The sequence below is a fragment of the Plectropomus leopardus genome, chromosome 5, assembly GCF_008729295.1.
Source record: "Plectropomus leopardus isolate mb chromosome 5, YSFRI_Pleo_2.0, whole genome shotgun sequence".
Lineage (NCBI taxonomy): Eukaryota > Metazoa > Chordata > Actinopteri > Perciformes > Serranidae > Plectropomus > Plectropomus leopardus.
Genome location: NC_056467.1, coordinates 4,248,648 through 4,266,682, shown reverse-complemented (window position 1 = coordinate 4,266,682; position 18,035 = coordinate 4,248,648). Strand labels below are relative to the sequence as shown.

The following is an 18,035-nucleotide window of genomic DNA, read 5'->3' as shown; positions in this document are numbered from 1 at the left end:
ATAGAATATAATATTGAATTGTATTTTTCTTAAATGTTTCTATTTTATGCTACTTAATACATCACCGTGGCTGCCCAGGGCCCATGGGGGCCAATGCAAAGCACCACAAGTTGTGTTGGAGTGGGTGTGGATGAAGGGCCAGATTTTGAAAATTTTGCCCCCTTGTGTCAATAATTCCTAATGGCTGGCCTGTACTTCACCACATTTGTCTGACAGCTACAGTTAGTGATTTCTTTGTATCGACATTCAGTATATTTTACACTTTTAACCTAAAATGAGCAAATGAAATACAGTTTAGTTAAGTTTAGTATATTTGTTTCACATAATACAGAACATGTATCCATCTATCATTTTCCACTAAATTTTAACTTTTGGACTTTACAGTGCCCTCAAATTAATGGAAATGTTTATATCAAACCAGTTGGAAAGAATCTACATAGCCACAACTGCAATCTAATTCTACAAAGAGTGCAAAACGAATAATATTAATGTAAATACCTGATTTTAACAGAGTGAATATAGATGGAGAAAAAAAGAAAAGCTGAGCAGCATTCTAATATGGACTCAGAATTCAAATGTCAATGTTATGTATGAAGCTTAGAAGCTTCAAACTATTTGGTACACCCCTACACAATAAACTGTATAAACAGCGTTATAGATCCAGTCCACAAAACCACACTTTGGAAATCGATTTACTAAAAGTCATCATCTTGTTATGAATTTTCTAAACGAGACCCAGCACTCTCTCTTTTGTCTTCTCTCTGTCCGACAGACTCGCACTCCTCTCCCCACAATTTTCTCTCATATGCCCATAAGGCGAAAATCAGCTTATACAAGCAGCTCAAGGAAACCTCAATATTTTCAATTTCTCAACCCCCAACAAAGTGTTGGAAAAAGAGCAATATAAAGGCTGCATTAAAGCAGACAGGGCAGCATGTGCTGAAGTGAGCCTCCACTGCTCAACAGAGAAGCCAATCCAATAAATGAGATTAAAAAAAACAAAATCATAGAGAATGAAAGCATTAAAATAAAGTGAAAAGTGAGAGGAGACAAAAAGACGGTGGGTGAGAGAGTCTACAAAGGAGGGTTTTATCACTCTTTCTTGTAACTTAATTAAGCCTGTGTATGTCTGCCTATCCTCCGCACAGAAGTGCTCCCTCTGCCCGTCCTTACATTTAGTCCCTTAAAGCGAGCGCCGCTGTGAGACGAAAGAGGCTCATCAGAGTGTCAGGCCTGTAAAGGGCTGAGTCATCAGCTACAGTGCACCACAACAACAACAACGCCAGCAACAGCTCAGAAAAACAGCCGCCGCAAAGCTGAAACAGTGGCATAATCAGCACGGCCGTCAACAAGTAGCAGAACGGACGGACTCACAGCGCTGCATCTCATTAGACACGCAGCTTCATTAAGGATGAAGTGACATAGACATGAGGGGACAGTTGGTGCTTGCAGGACATCAAATGCATTATTTTATTTGTTTGTTTTTGGTTACAGGCCATAATATCAAGATAAAATATTGTTTATATATACATTTTTTTTCTCTAAAAACTCTAAAACTGGATTTGAATATTTTCATGATCAGACCAACTTGGGAATAACAAAAAATTTCAAATTATTATTTTATTAGATGTAAAGAAAAATCAAATGTTGAGTGTAGGAATGGGAAATACATCAACCATTAAATAAACTAAAATTGAGTGAAAAAAATGGAAAATAAATTTAGAAGACAGTCCCTGAAAAGTGACGTCATGAAGGGACAGCTGGTATTTGCAAGACAATAAGGATTATTATTATTTATTTTATTCTTTTTTTTGTTTCAGGCCATAACATCAAAATTAAATATTTTTTTTTAAAAAGTCTTAAACTAGATTCTGATATTTTTATGATCTGTCAGACCAACTTCGGAATAACAAAAAAATGACAAAAGCCCTTATTTTATTAAATTTAAAGAAAAATAAAATGTTGAGTATCGAAATGGGAAATACATAGATCATTTAATATACTAAAATTGAGTGAGAAGCTAGAAATTACATTAAGAGGATAGTCACTGAAAAAAGGATATAGGGAAGGAAAACAAATTTTCATACATCTCTTGACTTTATTCTTATGGTACAAAGTGCATTTCTTGGCAGAAGTTTTGCGTTATGCAACAAGTTGCATTTTGAATTTTTTGGCAGGATATGAGGACTCGGCAGCAGCACTTTCAGCTGTGGAAGTTTACTCTTTTGTCAGCTGGTAACTGAGCTTCTTTACAAACATTTTTCTTCCTCAGGTCTTGTAGGGCGAGCTTGTAAATGCATTTTGATTCTGTCTCGAGTGTTTGAGTATGATCATATTTTATGTCTCCTCTTATCAGGGTCCATTTAGAGTCTTCACCTGAAGATGTAAATTGAGGAATTGGGCTGTAGGAAATATTTATTCTGATGCTTTTCTATGAGCGACGGCGAGGGAAGTATTTTACTGAAGTGGGTGCACTGATGCTTCACAGACAGCTAATGAGAAGCGGAAAAAAATGTTTGCACATTTACCATCTTGAAAAGACCGATTTGCTTCACAGCAGCTGAGCTGGTTATGAGTGAGAAATATTTTCATGCAGGCCCCAAAACAGTCACAACATGCCCCCAATATTAATGATTTGAATCTGACAAAATGCTGTGTATAAGTGAGAGCAAAAACTAAAAATGGCAATTAGTAAAAAAAGAAAACAAAAATATGAAAATCATTTAAAAAAGTCATCGAGAACATTTAGCGAGATATGTGCCGTGATTGTGTCTTTAACTTACCCACGACGGCGTAGCCTCCTGGCACTATGGGGTAGATGGTGCCATCTGTGTGAATGCCATCTGGGAACCAGGCTGCCATGCTTTCTCCAACCAGACGACCAAAAGCTGCCCCTAATACACACATAATTGCCACAGTTATTACTGCGTTTAATACCAGAAACGATAATCAAGGCTAATATACCGATTAAAACCCCCCCAAAGTATTAATCAATTCCCTCTACTTGTGAACTGTTGCAGAGACATATTTCTTGGGTTAGATTACTTTGAAAAGTAGTCAGCTATTGAATACAAATGAATAAAAATTAATATAAAAAATAATAATTTGTGTAATTAGTAACATAATTCATTGGATTACAAAAAATGCAATCTAAACTGCATACTTTGGATTTAAGATCAAACAAAATATTGCATTGTAAAGTGAAAAAATGGTCGCAGACACAAAAATCTGCCACTATGGTCTTCAATAACACTGCGTAGCAAAGAATATAACAAAAGGCTTTAACGGCAGTCTGCTAGGTTAAAAACAAGTCTGACCATCTGTTTCAGGCCACATTTTGACCTTTGACTTGGCTAAAAAAAATTGACATCCATAGAAAAGTTTGGCATCGTTTTAAACCGAAACATCTGCAGATGAATTCCATACTTGATATCTTATGATCCACTAAAGTTAGGCACAATGTGAGATGAAAAACTAAATCTGTGTTGTTATCTTTGCAGCCATCTTGACTGTAAGGGAGCTGGGAGGGACTATTCCCCGAGGTGCAGCTGTGGCGGCGATCAGCTGCCTGACAGAGCTTTGCACTCCACTAAGGGCACTTTTCAAGTTTCAAATGTAATCTGGGTTGATTACAGTTGCTTATTCTTTTGTAATCTGATTAAATTATCCTGACTACATGTAATCCATTACTATCCAACCCTGTGAATGGCTTGTTTGCAGTCATGTGATCCCGCGAGTCAGACGGGGGGCAGGGAGTGAAGAACACACAAGTGTTGTCTGACTCCGCCCCTCCAGACTTTAGATGGAGGATTTTTAATCCAAGTCTGCCGCCGTTTTTCCGTGAGTTTTTTTTTAAACTTCTCGTCTTTATGTGTCACTACTTCGGACTTGGAAGCACCTCTCTTTTTTTCCTGATTTGACCGATTGACAAAGCCATGAACAGCACAATGGCACTTCGTGCAGAAATCACTTCTGCAGTTCTTCGCGCTGACGTGACGTCCTGTGCAAACAAACTATTTGTCAACTGTGTTAGCATAGACAGCATTGCTAAAATGTGAATGCATTTTTCGCTCAGATAAAAAATAAAAATGACCTGTTTCTCAACTCCCAAGTTTTTGGCAAAGTCCTAATTCAATTGTAGGAATATTTTGGGAAATGTGCTCTGAAGCTGACCGTATAATTTCATAACATTAGAGTTCATTAAAAAAGTCAATTTCATCATTTCTCTGAAATGAAAGGAGTAGTTTGACGTTTAAAAAAAAAGCTAATTAGCTTTTTCTGGCCGCGAGTTAATTGAGAAGATTGATACAACTCTAATACATTAAGAGTTATATCAAACCTCTCAGGCAACGTTCAGTAAGATCTTCCCTCTAAGGACACATTTACTTTTTCTGGTCTAACACACACATGAACAGGGCCAGTTGTTTCTTACCAATAACAAATACCGGCATGAAGGCTCCACAGGGCACTGGGATGGTGGTGGCCAGGGCAGACATCCAGAACTACGAGAGACAAAAGCGGAAGATGAAGAAAGAGGAGACATTAAAAGAAAGAACAGGGTGGCATTTCAATTAGCTTCAGAGTGCCATCCTGTGTGCCCCTAGATGATAGCCAAGTTGAATCCTCTACAAGCAGTGAGGAGGCGGCCATGCGGAGCTTATTGCCGAGGTTAGATTGAGCTGTCACTTTCACTCTTCATTTGACAAAGACCCTGAAATGAACCCTGGGTAATGAGCGGACTCCGCCGATTGGCCGACACTGTGCCAGGAGAGCGGAAGAGACTGCTAATTAGGAAAGGCAAACAAAAAGGAAAATGTCACCACTGACAATGTGTGAGCATTATCGTCAGGTGTGTGTGCGTGTGTGTGTGTGTGTGTGTTCCTAAGTTTAAGCCGAGAGTTTCACACTGTGAGTTGTAAAATGCTGGCATGCTTATTTTAGCAAAGAAAAAAGCTGCAGTGATTCATAAGCCTTTTATGATTAGAAAAACATCCACACATGCTGATGTGGACTCATTAGAGACGTTTGGTTAGACGTCTCATTAAAATTCACTTTATGCTCTGCACAGCCACGATGATATCGATCACTTCTACAGTAAATATACGATCAATCATTACATCCTTGACATTGGGGGTGGACAGCACTGACCAAGCCATTTTTAGTGCATGATCAGTGTCTCATTATTAACTTGAGAGAAAACTTATTCAAGGTTTTACGACTCCAATGGGGTGAATAAAGACAGACTACAAAAACAATCCAGCAGGCAAATTTATGACCTATGTGAGGCAACATTTTGCCTAATGCTCGATCTTAAGACTCCCTAAAGAGTCTCTTTCGACTGAAAAACTGTTTCACTGTACGTTCAGCATCACTGATGAGTGCGTCTGGGTGTGAGCGTGCTTTGTTGCGCTTGTAAACACACTCAGTGATGTCACAGTGTCCTGAGGTGCACTTGATCCTCACTGCTGGTCTGATATCAGACAAAATTGATAACTCGTTTTCATCGTCCCGTGGGTGGAGGGGGTTTGAATTTTCCTTAAACAATTACCAGAGACTACTATAATACCCGAATCTAACATCAGGTGGACATGTCTCATCCCATAGTGAAGCTTAGCCATAACAACATACTTGTTTTGCTGGGAGAAAGGAGTTAAATCAAAATACACAACCCATCACCAAAAAAAGAAAAAGAAAAATGTTGGCATTGTACGTTTTTGTAAATCACAGCTTTGTTACATTTGTACATTATTCTATAGCAAATATGTTGAAAATGTATCTTTAATTAATCTTTATCAATCCTGTGGTTACATTAACCATTTGAAACCTGAGCAAATTGGCTTATTTTTTTGAAAATCATGAGAAAAAAGCTATGACTAACTTAACAAGACATGACCCAAAAATTAACAAAAAAAATTAAAAAGTTAAAGAAAATACCTGAAAATAGCAAGAAAGGAAAAGTAAAAAAAGGAGATAACCTGTAAAAATTGCTAAAATTAAAAAGAAAGTGTATATTCTGAAACAAACGAGTAACCCCAAAATGTTGAACTACTAGTTTAACACAAAGATGCGTGCACATACAGAATACACACACTAACAAATATGCACAAACTAGCACACAGTTTATACTTAAGTTGTTTTTTTTTCTGTTTAACAGTTAAAAAAATCCCTTTCACATTCATTTAAAATCAGAGTCGCATGTTTTTCACTGTCACCCTGTCCTCCAGACTTTCTCTCCAATACTATTCAACACTATTCAGGCACACACACACACACACACACACACACACACGCACACACACACACACACACACACACTCTATCACTTGCAGCGGGCCAGTTTCTAAGCAGATTTGTGACATTCAGTGTTTGAATACACAAAATAAAAAGTATGATTTTGAGCATTGTACAAGCCATTACACAAACCTCATCACTGTAATAATCTCATAGTTTCAAATAGACTTTTTAATTACACTCATTGCTCCGTCTCTCTCCCGTCCTCTCCCTCTCCCTCTGCTCTGTCTATAGTTAGCTGTAATTAAGGCCGGCTGCCATGGTGAGGTAATGGATCTCCTTCTGTAACCCTACACTGCTGCCGTTTTCACGCCCCGTACTGCACGTACACGCGCATACGTGCGTAGGTGTTCACACACGCCCGCGCACACATCATGACACTGACTCACTGATGAGAATCAGAGTTGAACGTGGCTGGGCGCCAATGAGCAACAGACACACTACCAGTTGAACACACAAAATAGACCTCATGGGAAACCTAGACTGTCATGGGAATAATTCTTCACGCTCTTGGATCATCTTCATCTTCTGTCTCTTCCTCGTTTATTCTTCCTCCTCCACCCATCCAGTAAAACCTTAATAAGAGCTTGAAAGGTTTAAAGGATCTGGGAACTCATAACACAGGCTTAAGTTTATTACAGAGGCCATGAACTCTGTGGAGTGTGTGTGTGTATGTGCATGTGAATGTGTGTGTGTCCCTGTGTCGCTTTGGGACAGATCGTCGTAGAGTTTCATACACACACACACTGAGCAGAGAACAACTCGGTTCAATCCAGTTGTAAATTTACAGCTCGCCATGACACTGAGAGCAGCTGTCATCTGAACTGTTCACCAAAGGCTCTAAAGTACAGTAGATCATAGCAGTGTGTGATCATGGTCATAAAAATGTGTACAAAAATCATTTTTATAGGGTTGTTAAAGCACCAAGTGACAACCGCTGAGTTATATAATTGCTCATAAAAGTATAGTCAACATGAGAAATTATTTTAGGCAAGTTGCACTCTAAAAAACAAATAATTGCTCATGTACTGTATAAGGTGAGAGATCTGTTTTTTGTCTCTTTTGTAATGACAAAAAACATTTTTGTCAACTCTCCAACAATCACTAATCCATCATTTGTTTAAATGTATCATATAAAAAACACCAGGAAGCAGTAAAATGCACAAAATTAGTCAAAATTGTAAGTAATCTGATTTTGTTTATTTTTTAGTATAACAGATTAAGCCTACATCCACACTAAACTGGCTAAATTTGAAAACACCTCTTTTTCTTCCAGCATTGACCCTACATCTACACTAAGCATAAAGTTCAGTTGATCATAATGTACAATGTTCGAAATGTGCATACAAAGTATGTGTACAGAACATTTTATAATAATTTACAAAGTTGTGAAAACACGACAGTAAAACTCCTGATTATATGTGTAATGTGTCCACATAAAGCCAGTGCTTTTAGACCCAAGTGCTGAGTGTGCTGAAAACTGTCACAGCGTGGGACTGGAATACAATGGTTTCACACTCAGAGAGGGAAACTGAGCTTTGGACGAATGATTTTACGAGCCTGCTCAGACATACAGGAGAGGTGTGTGGTAGTCTTTCTCTCTGATCAATCGTGTAAACGTCAGTCAGGCCAATCGTGCAGCGCAGCTGTTGTCACCAACCTGTTTTAAACATCTCACAATGTAGCCCCCCCCCCCAAGACAAATTCAACACATCTGTCTCTTGGTAATATACACTAAACAGTCTTTTATTGGCAACTGGCTTGATTGAAATATGCTGAGTTTTCATTCCAAGTCATCACATATTGCAGCTTCGCAGTGGATTTCCACATCTACATATTACGCTCTATGTATCCTCTAGGTCTGCTATTTATGTTCCAGGATGCCTCTACCATGATGTCAACAAATGCACATGCTGGCACAGATGGTTACGTTGAGGCGGCAAAGTCACGGTTGGTTAGTTTTAGGGGAAGGAGTGCTTTTCAGCATTGCGCTCTTACGCCAAAAGCACTGACAAAGTGACACTACTTTACAAGTTCAGAAGTAAAACAGACTGAATATGCTGGGCAGTAGCTAGCTGTCAATTACTTAGCCTGTGTTGCATGCAAACCTGTTTAAAATATGTTCTTTCCAAATGTACGTAAATGGTAGTGTACAATAAAACATGACAGCTCCCCAAAAGTGAAGCCACTGGCTGCAGTATAGGTCATAAACCCCGCCCCCTCCATGTTAGTGGAGTGGGTCATGCACTCATTCTTAATCATGCAGCCTGTCATTTATTTGCTTATTTTCAGTTCTAAATCTGTTAGCTGAAATCAGCTGAGATGAAATCTTATTTGAAAGCAGTTTCCTGAAGTCTGACTCAAACTAGACTAAAAATTGTTGATGGTGTTAGTAAATAATAGCAAGTGTTTCTGTTGCCAAAAAACATAGAAGAAAAAAAAAACCATGGTCGTCTTTGACTTTACAGGGTCAAAAACTACTTGAAAATTTTTTAACAATTAAAATGCATGGTTGGATTTAGCCAGTTTCGTATGTGCAATCAGAGAACCAGTGTTGTGACCTAACATAGTCTGGAGGAAGAGGATCCTTAAAGACACATAACCAACAGCGTCACTGTATGTAGAGTACTGTAACCTGAACCAGTTGCCTGTTTACATAATAAGACGGCAACACTCACACACATACAGGCTGCAGTTTCTTGTTCCCCCTCATAGCACCTTAACCATAGCAACCACACTGTCTGCAAATGTACAGTTGTCCTGTTGCGCCCTCTCCCTTGTAGGCCAAATGATCAAAGTGCGTTTCCTTGTTAACCTGCCATCCCTTTCCATCCTAAAGTCTTGACTTAGATACCATCCTATCCAGACTCAGATCTATAACAGATAAATTATTGAGAATTATCATGTTTTGAAAATGGCTGTAGCTATCATGTCATGCTGTTGTACTATTATTATTTCCTACAGTGCAGAAAAAGTAAAGTATAAAATGGATATACACAAGAAAAATACCTCATACTGTACAGTACTTGTGTAAATGTGCTTTACAATACCCCCCCACTGACTGCCCCCAGTGTCACACTTGCATAACACAAATTCATACTATGTATACATACTATAACTTTATGTTGCATTTCAGGCATGGGTTATGTTTTCAAAGTTTATCCTTCTTATTCTGTTATTATACAGCATATTCTGTAGACATTTGCCTCTAAATTACTTAAAACTACACATTTAGATGTTTTGAACCAGAATGCCGGTTGATCAAAACTGTATCTCACATGGTACTATAATAAACTAAACCACTTAAACTATATTGGAAATCATTAATATCATATTTGCATATTAAAGCAAATTAATTAATCCGCCAACACCAGAAATCCCAATCAAATGTGCACTTTCATCCACTTTTATAGAATCTACTGCAGGTGTCATTGAGACGTGCATGGAAAGCCCATCATTGGACCCTTGATTCTGCTCCTTCCAGCATAGTGATAATACATATAAATACCAGTATATATACGTAGATTGAAAGTTTTCACTGACATTGTATGACCATATAATTGAGAGTTGATTGCTTCCAATGGTACAAACGAGCATTTCCGGACCTATTTCTATAAACCCTTTATTTGCACTCTTTCTAAGTCCTCCTACAGTCGCTCCTGCAATATCCAATTCTTTGAAGCACCTATGACTCACTTTCCCCCGGAGGAATCATTAATGTTTCATCTAATATAATCGAATGTAATCTAAGTGTACATCTCACTGAGGTAGTGCATGACCATCAAAATGTATGAGGATCTCCGACCTCAAACTAAAGGGGTTCTTTGATAAACCGTCACAGGAAGCAGAAGCCTTCAGGCAAGAAAAGAAAGCCAAGGATTGATTAGGTTGTAGGTTTAAAACCTTGGGAGTGCTTAAAAAAAAAAAAAAAAACAACTGAAGGAAGTGAAATACGAAAACCTTCGACATTAAAATCCAATTAAAAATGACTTAATGAACCACATGGATTTTGACACGGATTTAATGAGTCTTATAAGTTAGAACTGCTTCAGGGCTAAACTATTTTAGAAGAAAAAAAAGTGTTGAATCCAGTCAATGTATAACACTTGGATTTCCTAAGTAGACATTATTAGAAATACCTTTACTTGCCAAAAATACTTGGAGTGACATAATTTTTTCTCGCAACAACTGACTTCCAAAAGTGCCAGAATACTTGCCCAAATAAAATTGTTGATGCACATTACACTGATTTGGTGAAAAGAATATAAATTTTGTTCCAACTTTATAAAGACTAAGGCATGACAATTACAAAGTTAACTTGTCTTTAAATGACTCTGATACAACAGGCCAGGACCTCACATGAATTTCTTTAGAGAAAATCACTCGTTTATTATTAAGGATAAAGCTGCTATTGCTAAGGTGATTCTGCAATGGAGGAATTGTAGGTTTAAAACTTAAATTATTGCCAATGTTTGGCTTTTCAAGTTTGGGGTCATTGTTACGGACAAATCAGCATACTCTTTCCCTAAAAAACTGTGAGGAGCCTTGCATTACTTAAAACCATTATGACTCGTCTAAACAAGTCTCGATTTTCTCCTGCAGCTCTTGACCACAACTGAGCAGAGAGCAGGAACAGCCAAAAGCAAGACTGTGCTGATGAGAGGCTGAGATAGAGTGCAATCCTACTCTAATACCTCAGTTCATCTGCAGTTTGTCTTCAGCTTATATGGGAGACTGGCCTGGGAACCCGATGAATCTGTGAGCTCATGTTTTATTTGCTCTGGCAGTTGCATCAGGTCACCATTCTGTTCAGAAAGATTTCCAGCCAACCTCAGGTGGATCGGGCAAATCATTACTATTTATCTAACAAGAAGCAGTTGTCAGCTGATGCCTTACAACTTGTGGAGCCTTCCCACCCTACGCAAAATACGTAATGTCTTCATTTTTGGCTCAAGCACCCCCATGCCAGGGATAATATAACAAGCACAAACTTAGCCCAATAAAGAAGCACCATTCAGGCATTTCTGAAAACAACCAAGATGACTTCAGCCGGTGTGGAGCTGTCTGTCCAAAAACTATTTGCAGGTTCTGATGGCAAAAACACTTGTTCAAGACATATCAGTGCTACTCTATCACAGCTCATCTCTGCATAGTGTAGTGTAGGTTACAATTGTCTGTCGTCATGTTTCCTCGCTTTGATTAGTTGAAGGTCTGTTCTATTGCGTCCAGAGGCATTTTGGTCTACAGCTGCTGATAACATCCCTTGAAAATTGAAAATGAACAAAGATTTCAGACTGACTTGGTGATTGTGATTTGATCTGACATTGTCAGGCTAGTAGAGGACTGTAAGTTAAAATACCATTGTAGTCTTTCAGTATTTATTGTTTATATATTCAAAACATTATATATTCTGGGGGTCTTGAAAGATGAGTAAATATGACCAAAAATGCTTGTGCTGGCTTGCAGCTTAATAATAATATTCTGGTGGGGACACTGTTAATGTCTTGTCCACCTTTAAGTTGGTATTGACCACTAAGGTGATTAGTTCCTGTTAACAATGACAATAACCCTTAACTTATTTAAACCCAGTAGATAAAGTTGCCAATAAAGGTGACAAATCAGAAAATATATTCATAGAGTGGACCAGCCATTAGGGTTATTTTGACCTATCTAAGTGTAGTGTGTTGCCTGCATATCTAATCAGCATGTTGCACTGATCAATGGTGCATACAAGAAATACTTTCATACCAGAAAAGAGAATTCATTACGAAGGTACAAGACAAAGACCAGCTTGTCTCCGCTATTTCTCAAATGATCTGACTCTTGAGCAGAATGTTTAAAAGACAGAGACCAGGAAACTGTTTAAGCCTTGGTGAAAGACGATAGGGAACTACGGGTATGCAAAGTAACCTTGACATTATGATATTTCTGTATAATTTGTTCAGGTGAATACATTTATCTTTCACCACAATTTCTGTGCAGCTGCACGCTTGAGGTTATACTTTTAATATGTAAAGACAGGAGCGTCTGTACTACTGACCTACAGCAGCTGCTCCTGCTGTAACAGTTAAGGAGGAAACATATTGGCAGACCTCGAGCTGCAGGTTTAGTTCAGATGAATATTTTCCTTTCATTAAAGCATACAGATAACCAATAGATATGGTGCAGTTTGATTAATTACCAATTTATCATATAATTGATCAATGCTACACTGATTACCTATGGGAAATCCTTAACTCTTATTTCATCAGATTTTATTGAAGGATGTGTGAACATGTTTTATCATCTATTTAATTCAATTTTTTTTCATCATGGCACTCAGTGAGAATATTAGGCCAGAGGATGGAAGACTAACATTTGGAATTATAATAATAATAACAACATCAATAATAATTATTATTATTTTATTGTCTATTATCTAAGCCCACTGCCTTTATTACTGTTAACACCTGTTACGCTTTTCGATGTCACACAGCACATATGTAGATTACAATTAAAGCAGATTCAGATTCAGATTCAGATTCAACAGTATAATTTATAGTAATTTTTGAAACAGTGAGTCATTTATTTTAGATGGAGGTAGACATCTCTCATTTTCATCCAGCGACTGTCGATTTTGCCAGCTAAAGTGACCACTGTCTTTAACTCTAGCAAGGTAAATAAATAAGCCAATGGTTGCTCCACAAGTTTGGTTGAAAATACTGTTTTTAAAGTTTTTCAGGCAGATAGAAAGAGAGAGGGTTTTAGCATGACGACTGACCACTGTGTTAGGACAGGATAGGATTAACTCTACTAATATCCAAAGGGGAATCTCATCGCTACCAGGGTCAACATAAAACAGCAAGACATAAAACAAGTACATTGTAACATACAACAATAAATATAGCACCAGGCATAGCGCAATAGTCCACCACAACGACGACAGGAAACTGCCAAAAGTGTTCTTACAACTGCCTCCGAAAACGAGGCAAATGTAACACTGAAGAACAAAACAAAGCAGACGCTGTTAGCCTACACTCATATAGCAGCACCAGACTGGCTTATACACAGTGGAAAACTACAACACAGCATGCTTAATGAAGAGCCTTTCTTTAATAACATAGGCGATAATCCCACAGAGGTATAAATGGGTTACTTGGTTAAAACTGCAGGTAATGACCTACTTAGCCAGACATGCTAATATTTTCTGCTTACACTGAAGCAGACTCACACATTGTTCAATTCATTCCACTTATGTTCTTGTATTTTTGAGTTCAGAAAGGACATAATACAAACACTTCAGATACAAAGTACAACAATGCAAAACCCGCCAACTTCAGAGAAGGGCCACAGAATGATCACACATCCAGTCATTAGTACTTATTTACCTATTATTGACTTTCATGCAATATATGAGCACTATGCTTTGGAAACTCATCGATCAAAGCCTGTGCAGCTCAGCTTAACACCTATTACTGCACTTCTTGCCCCTTGGGTCTCGATCCATCTTGATTTATTATTGCAGTTGGCTAAATTTAAATGACTAATGTGAAAAAAGGGGCTAAAAAGAAGTGCAAGAGAGAAAACAAAAACACAGCAGAAGTGAGGTATAGGAGAAAGAAGTGAAGGATACTCAGGTCAACGGTATCAGTAATGACGCAGTATCCAGGACATTTATAGTCGATTTAATTTGTCAGTCATCTGGGAGCCCTCTGTGCTTGTGTATGTGTCACATTGAGAGGACAGTCTATCGCCTGGGGGCCTCAGGGGACCCTCAGGGGCCCTTCTTCTATTCCCACTCCAATTACAGTCCCGCCAGCTCTCTGTCACTCTGATGCACTCACACACACTCACACACTGACAGAGAACAGAGGACTCACTCAAGCTGTAGGACACAGAAACACACCTGTATTAATAAACACATTCGTCACCCAGAGCTGTTGATGTGCATAATTGCACACCACTAAAAATAGCATTGCTCTACAAAGCATGCCAAATTAGTTTGCAGGTTTGCACGTGTGTGTGTGTGTGTGTGTGTGTTTCCAGGTGTGCTAAAAAAGCTACTTAAACGCAAAACTTCTCCACAGCACCCTAACTAACACTTGCTTTTCACTTCTTCTTCACCACAGTTGCAGTGAACTTTGCAAAGAGCAACATCTCCGGCTTAAGTCACATTCTTTGTTCCCTCTTTTGTACTTTACCAAAACACATGTAATTTAAGCATTTATAGCAGCTTTATTTGCTGACCTGCCAACATGGACTTCCTGACACTTTCCACGCACCTTCACTTTAAAAAGTTTAGCAGCTGGAACAGGAGCCTTCCTGAAGTTTCCGCATGAAAAGGAGCAACAAGACAAGATGGCTGCCACATTGAATAAAAGAGCTATTCATTACCAAAAAGGAGAGGGAGGGAGCAATCTCCCCTTTGAAAATCACCAGCTCTGAATCCAGGAAAACCAAAGGCTGTAATTAGACGGAGCCATTTCAGCCTCACTTTGAATGCTGTGTGTGTGTGTGTGTGTGTGTGTGTGTGAGAGAGAGAGAGGACATGAGTCAGTGCATACTCAGATAGATGCTAAGAGCAGCTCCATGACATTTGTGCAGGTGGCTGATTAAAAGTAAAAAAAAAAGTGTGTATATGTGCATTTTTGTCCTTCTACAGTACACGTCTCACCTCTGTGTCACATACTAGAAAACCTGCATTTGTCTTTGGTCACCCTATACACCCAGAGAAAATGGAAACAAGCACGCACACACACGCACACACACGCACACACACGCAGAGGTTAGACGTCACACTGAGAGGAATGACACTGAAAGCTAGCAAACCAATTTCACTAAAGGACAGTAGGAGGATGGAACTCACACACACACACACACACACACACACACACACACACACACAGGGAGGAATAGAAAAAAGTGGACTCAGTAAAGCTGGCTTCATGAAGTAATCAATATTGGTTTTGGACAGTAATTTTTTGAGATATGTGGCAGACAAAAGGCTGAGAGAGACGTTCTTCTGTTCAGGAACAATGACAGAGAGACAGTGAGTCAGTTTCTGCCATTACTGCAGAACAGACTGTTACACCATCAGTTCCCTGCTTACGTAACTTTGACACGGGAGCTTCTGGTCAGTGTTGGATACTCGTTTCACTCTGTGTTTAACACCGTCTGAAATGCAGGTTACTTTACAGTAATTCCGCTCGACTTATCTGTGGGCGCTGCTCTGTCCCATGGTCAGTTGTTGCTACATGAAATGTAGTTAACTATCTAATCTACTATATATATCCACCTTGACTTGGAGGCATGTAGTACCACTTTTTTGTTGATGAATGAATCCAGTTAGGTTTATTTGGTCCGAGTTTAAAGTCTCTACGGGTAGGATTTAAACATATCTTTGACAACTAGAAGTAAAATAGACTAGAATTTGTCTGTGAAAACATGAATGCTTCACACACATCTTCACCCAGGCAGCACAGAATATCTACGCAATCAGCAGTTTCAAGGACACCCAAAATCAGAGTCACCAGTTTAGTATCTGACCAAATGCCTCCCCTTCTGTTCCTGAGATATAATGTTGTGCAGTGGACAGAAATGTTTCTGCAGAACATTATTATGTGACAGTGAAGTTGACCTTTCACCTTTTGGATGTAAAATGTCATCACTTCATCATAATTAATCACTTTGTCATACTTAGCATACAAATTCTTGAGTTATGGCCAAGAAACGTTTTGTGAGGTCAAAGTGACCTTTAATCTTCCACCATCAAATTCTTATCAGTTCATCGCTGAGTCCAAGTGGACATTTGTGCCAAATTTGAAGAAATTCCCTCAAGATATTATGTTCATAAGAACAGGACATACATACATAGGGACACATGTGGTCATAGCTATGCCTGCACAGAGGCATGAAAACACACTGTCAATGCACACCGAAGTGTAACACATGCACCACCAGGACTGCCTGATTTTTCTAGAAACATGAACTTGCTCCACTGGAATAAAGGTATAATTAAAACAATGAATAAATAAATAAATAAACCATGCATAGCAATTTTTGAACACAGGAGAGGCAGGAGAGGTGGAGTCATGAATCCACAAAACTAAATGTTACTACAATACAAACATTTTTACTTTTATGTGGTTCTGCTTTCTGTTAACATGCAAAAGAAGGTGGCAGCTGTCAAAGAATAGTGAAAACTAGAATGCAACTGCAGCATACCAGCCATGTACTCACCTCCACACACACACACACACACACACACACACACACACACACACACACACACACACACACACACACACACAATCATACATAACCCTAAAACCCAGCTCTACTCTATTCTGCACCCACACACACTTTTGTAGGGCACTGTGTGCATGCTTTACTCATTGTATAAAGTTCAAAGCACATACACATACACACATGCACACACACACACACACACATTCACAAGCACAGCTCTTGATGCAGTGAGAGGAAATTTACAACTCCTGTTTTTTTGTATTCCGAGAGGACATTTCATTTCAGCTGAACAGAGCAGCGCAAATAAATAAAGGTTACATAAAAAAGCCAATCTAATCACAACGCAAGCAGCGCTCTGCTCCAGCAGCCCTTAAACAGCAGCCGTAACAGCAGCAGGCAAGCTCGGAACAAAGTTCATTTAAGTTTCCAAACTTCTGTTTGGCCTCTTTGTGTTATTGGGACCAAAAGAGAAATAGGGGGATTGGTGGCAAGACTTTTTTATATAAGATAAATATATATACAGTAACTGTTCAGCTTGTTCTTTCCCCCTGAGGCTAAAAGTGCAATGGCTTAGTTCCAATACTTTATATTACAGTGACTGTTTTCTTCCCTCACTGAGACCCAGGACAGTTAGGCCTGATACTGAGACATTTACTGTATATTCACCTTCCCCTCATGCCATGTAATAGCCTGGTATGTTTGGTGAATTTCATGCATGTTTCGAGACCTTATAGCAGCACCGACATTACTCAACACCATTTGCTTTTGACTGACAAAGTGCTGTTACTTTACTACACACAGATTTGCAACCTCAAGAACTACATGTCCTTGGAGGCTCACAATGTTTTTTTAACAGTGGCTGAACAGTTTAACACTGTTGGATGAAGCGTTAGATCATTTTTGTTTCCAGAAACAGTCCCGAAATTGGCATCACCAAACCCGCCAGACTGGAATACTGGCGTGGATAGAGCCAGCAAATTTTCACATCTTACTCTGTGAATTGCAGGTTTATTTCGACCAAACTAGAGTTGGTGATCGTTAAAACAGTGAAAAGATGATCCAAGATGGGTTCTGTGAACTTGTATTTTTTCTGTCAAATTTGAATGCAGCGTGTTTCTTGATTATAAAATTAGTTTTTATCTAAATGGAGTCCTTTGGGTTCGATAATAAACTGATTTGATAAATCTGATTTTTACTAAAAGGATCTTACTCTTAAACAAAAATGTCTATCTCTGTAGGAATCCTTTCAATAACGTCAAACACCTATTATAACGATCTGACTGTCAGCCTGTGAGCTCGTCTCATTCTTACTTTCACAAGAATAGGAAGGATGCAAGGTAACATTGACCTTTGACCACCCAAATCTAATCATTTCATCTTGAGTCCAAATAAATGTTTGTGCCAAATTTGAAGAAATTTCCTCAGGGTATTCTTGAGATATTGCATTCACAAGAATCAGACCTACAATGTCACAGTGACCTCGATCTTTGACCTATAACCAACAAAATCTCCATCAG

General features: G+C 38.7%; 1 protein-coding gene across 2 annotated transcripts in view; it reads right to left on the bottom strand.

Moving 5' to 3' along the window:
• Positions 1-18,035, bottom strand: part of clcn2c (chloride channel 2c) — a 164,760-nt gene that overhangs the window by 42,028 nt on the left and 104,697 nt on the right. For both annotated transcript variants that reach the window (XM_042486275.1, XM_042486276.1), the window contains exons 13-14: positions 4,433-4,502; positions 2,784-2,894 (exon numbers count right to left, since the gene is read on the bottom strand). In XM_042486275.1, coding sequence (XP_042342209.1) covers positions 2,784-2,894; positions 4,433-4,502 — 181 coding nt within the window. The remainder of the gene's footprint in view (positions 1-2,783; positions 2,895-4,432; positions 4,503-18,035) is intronic.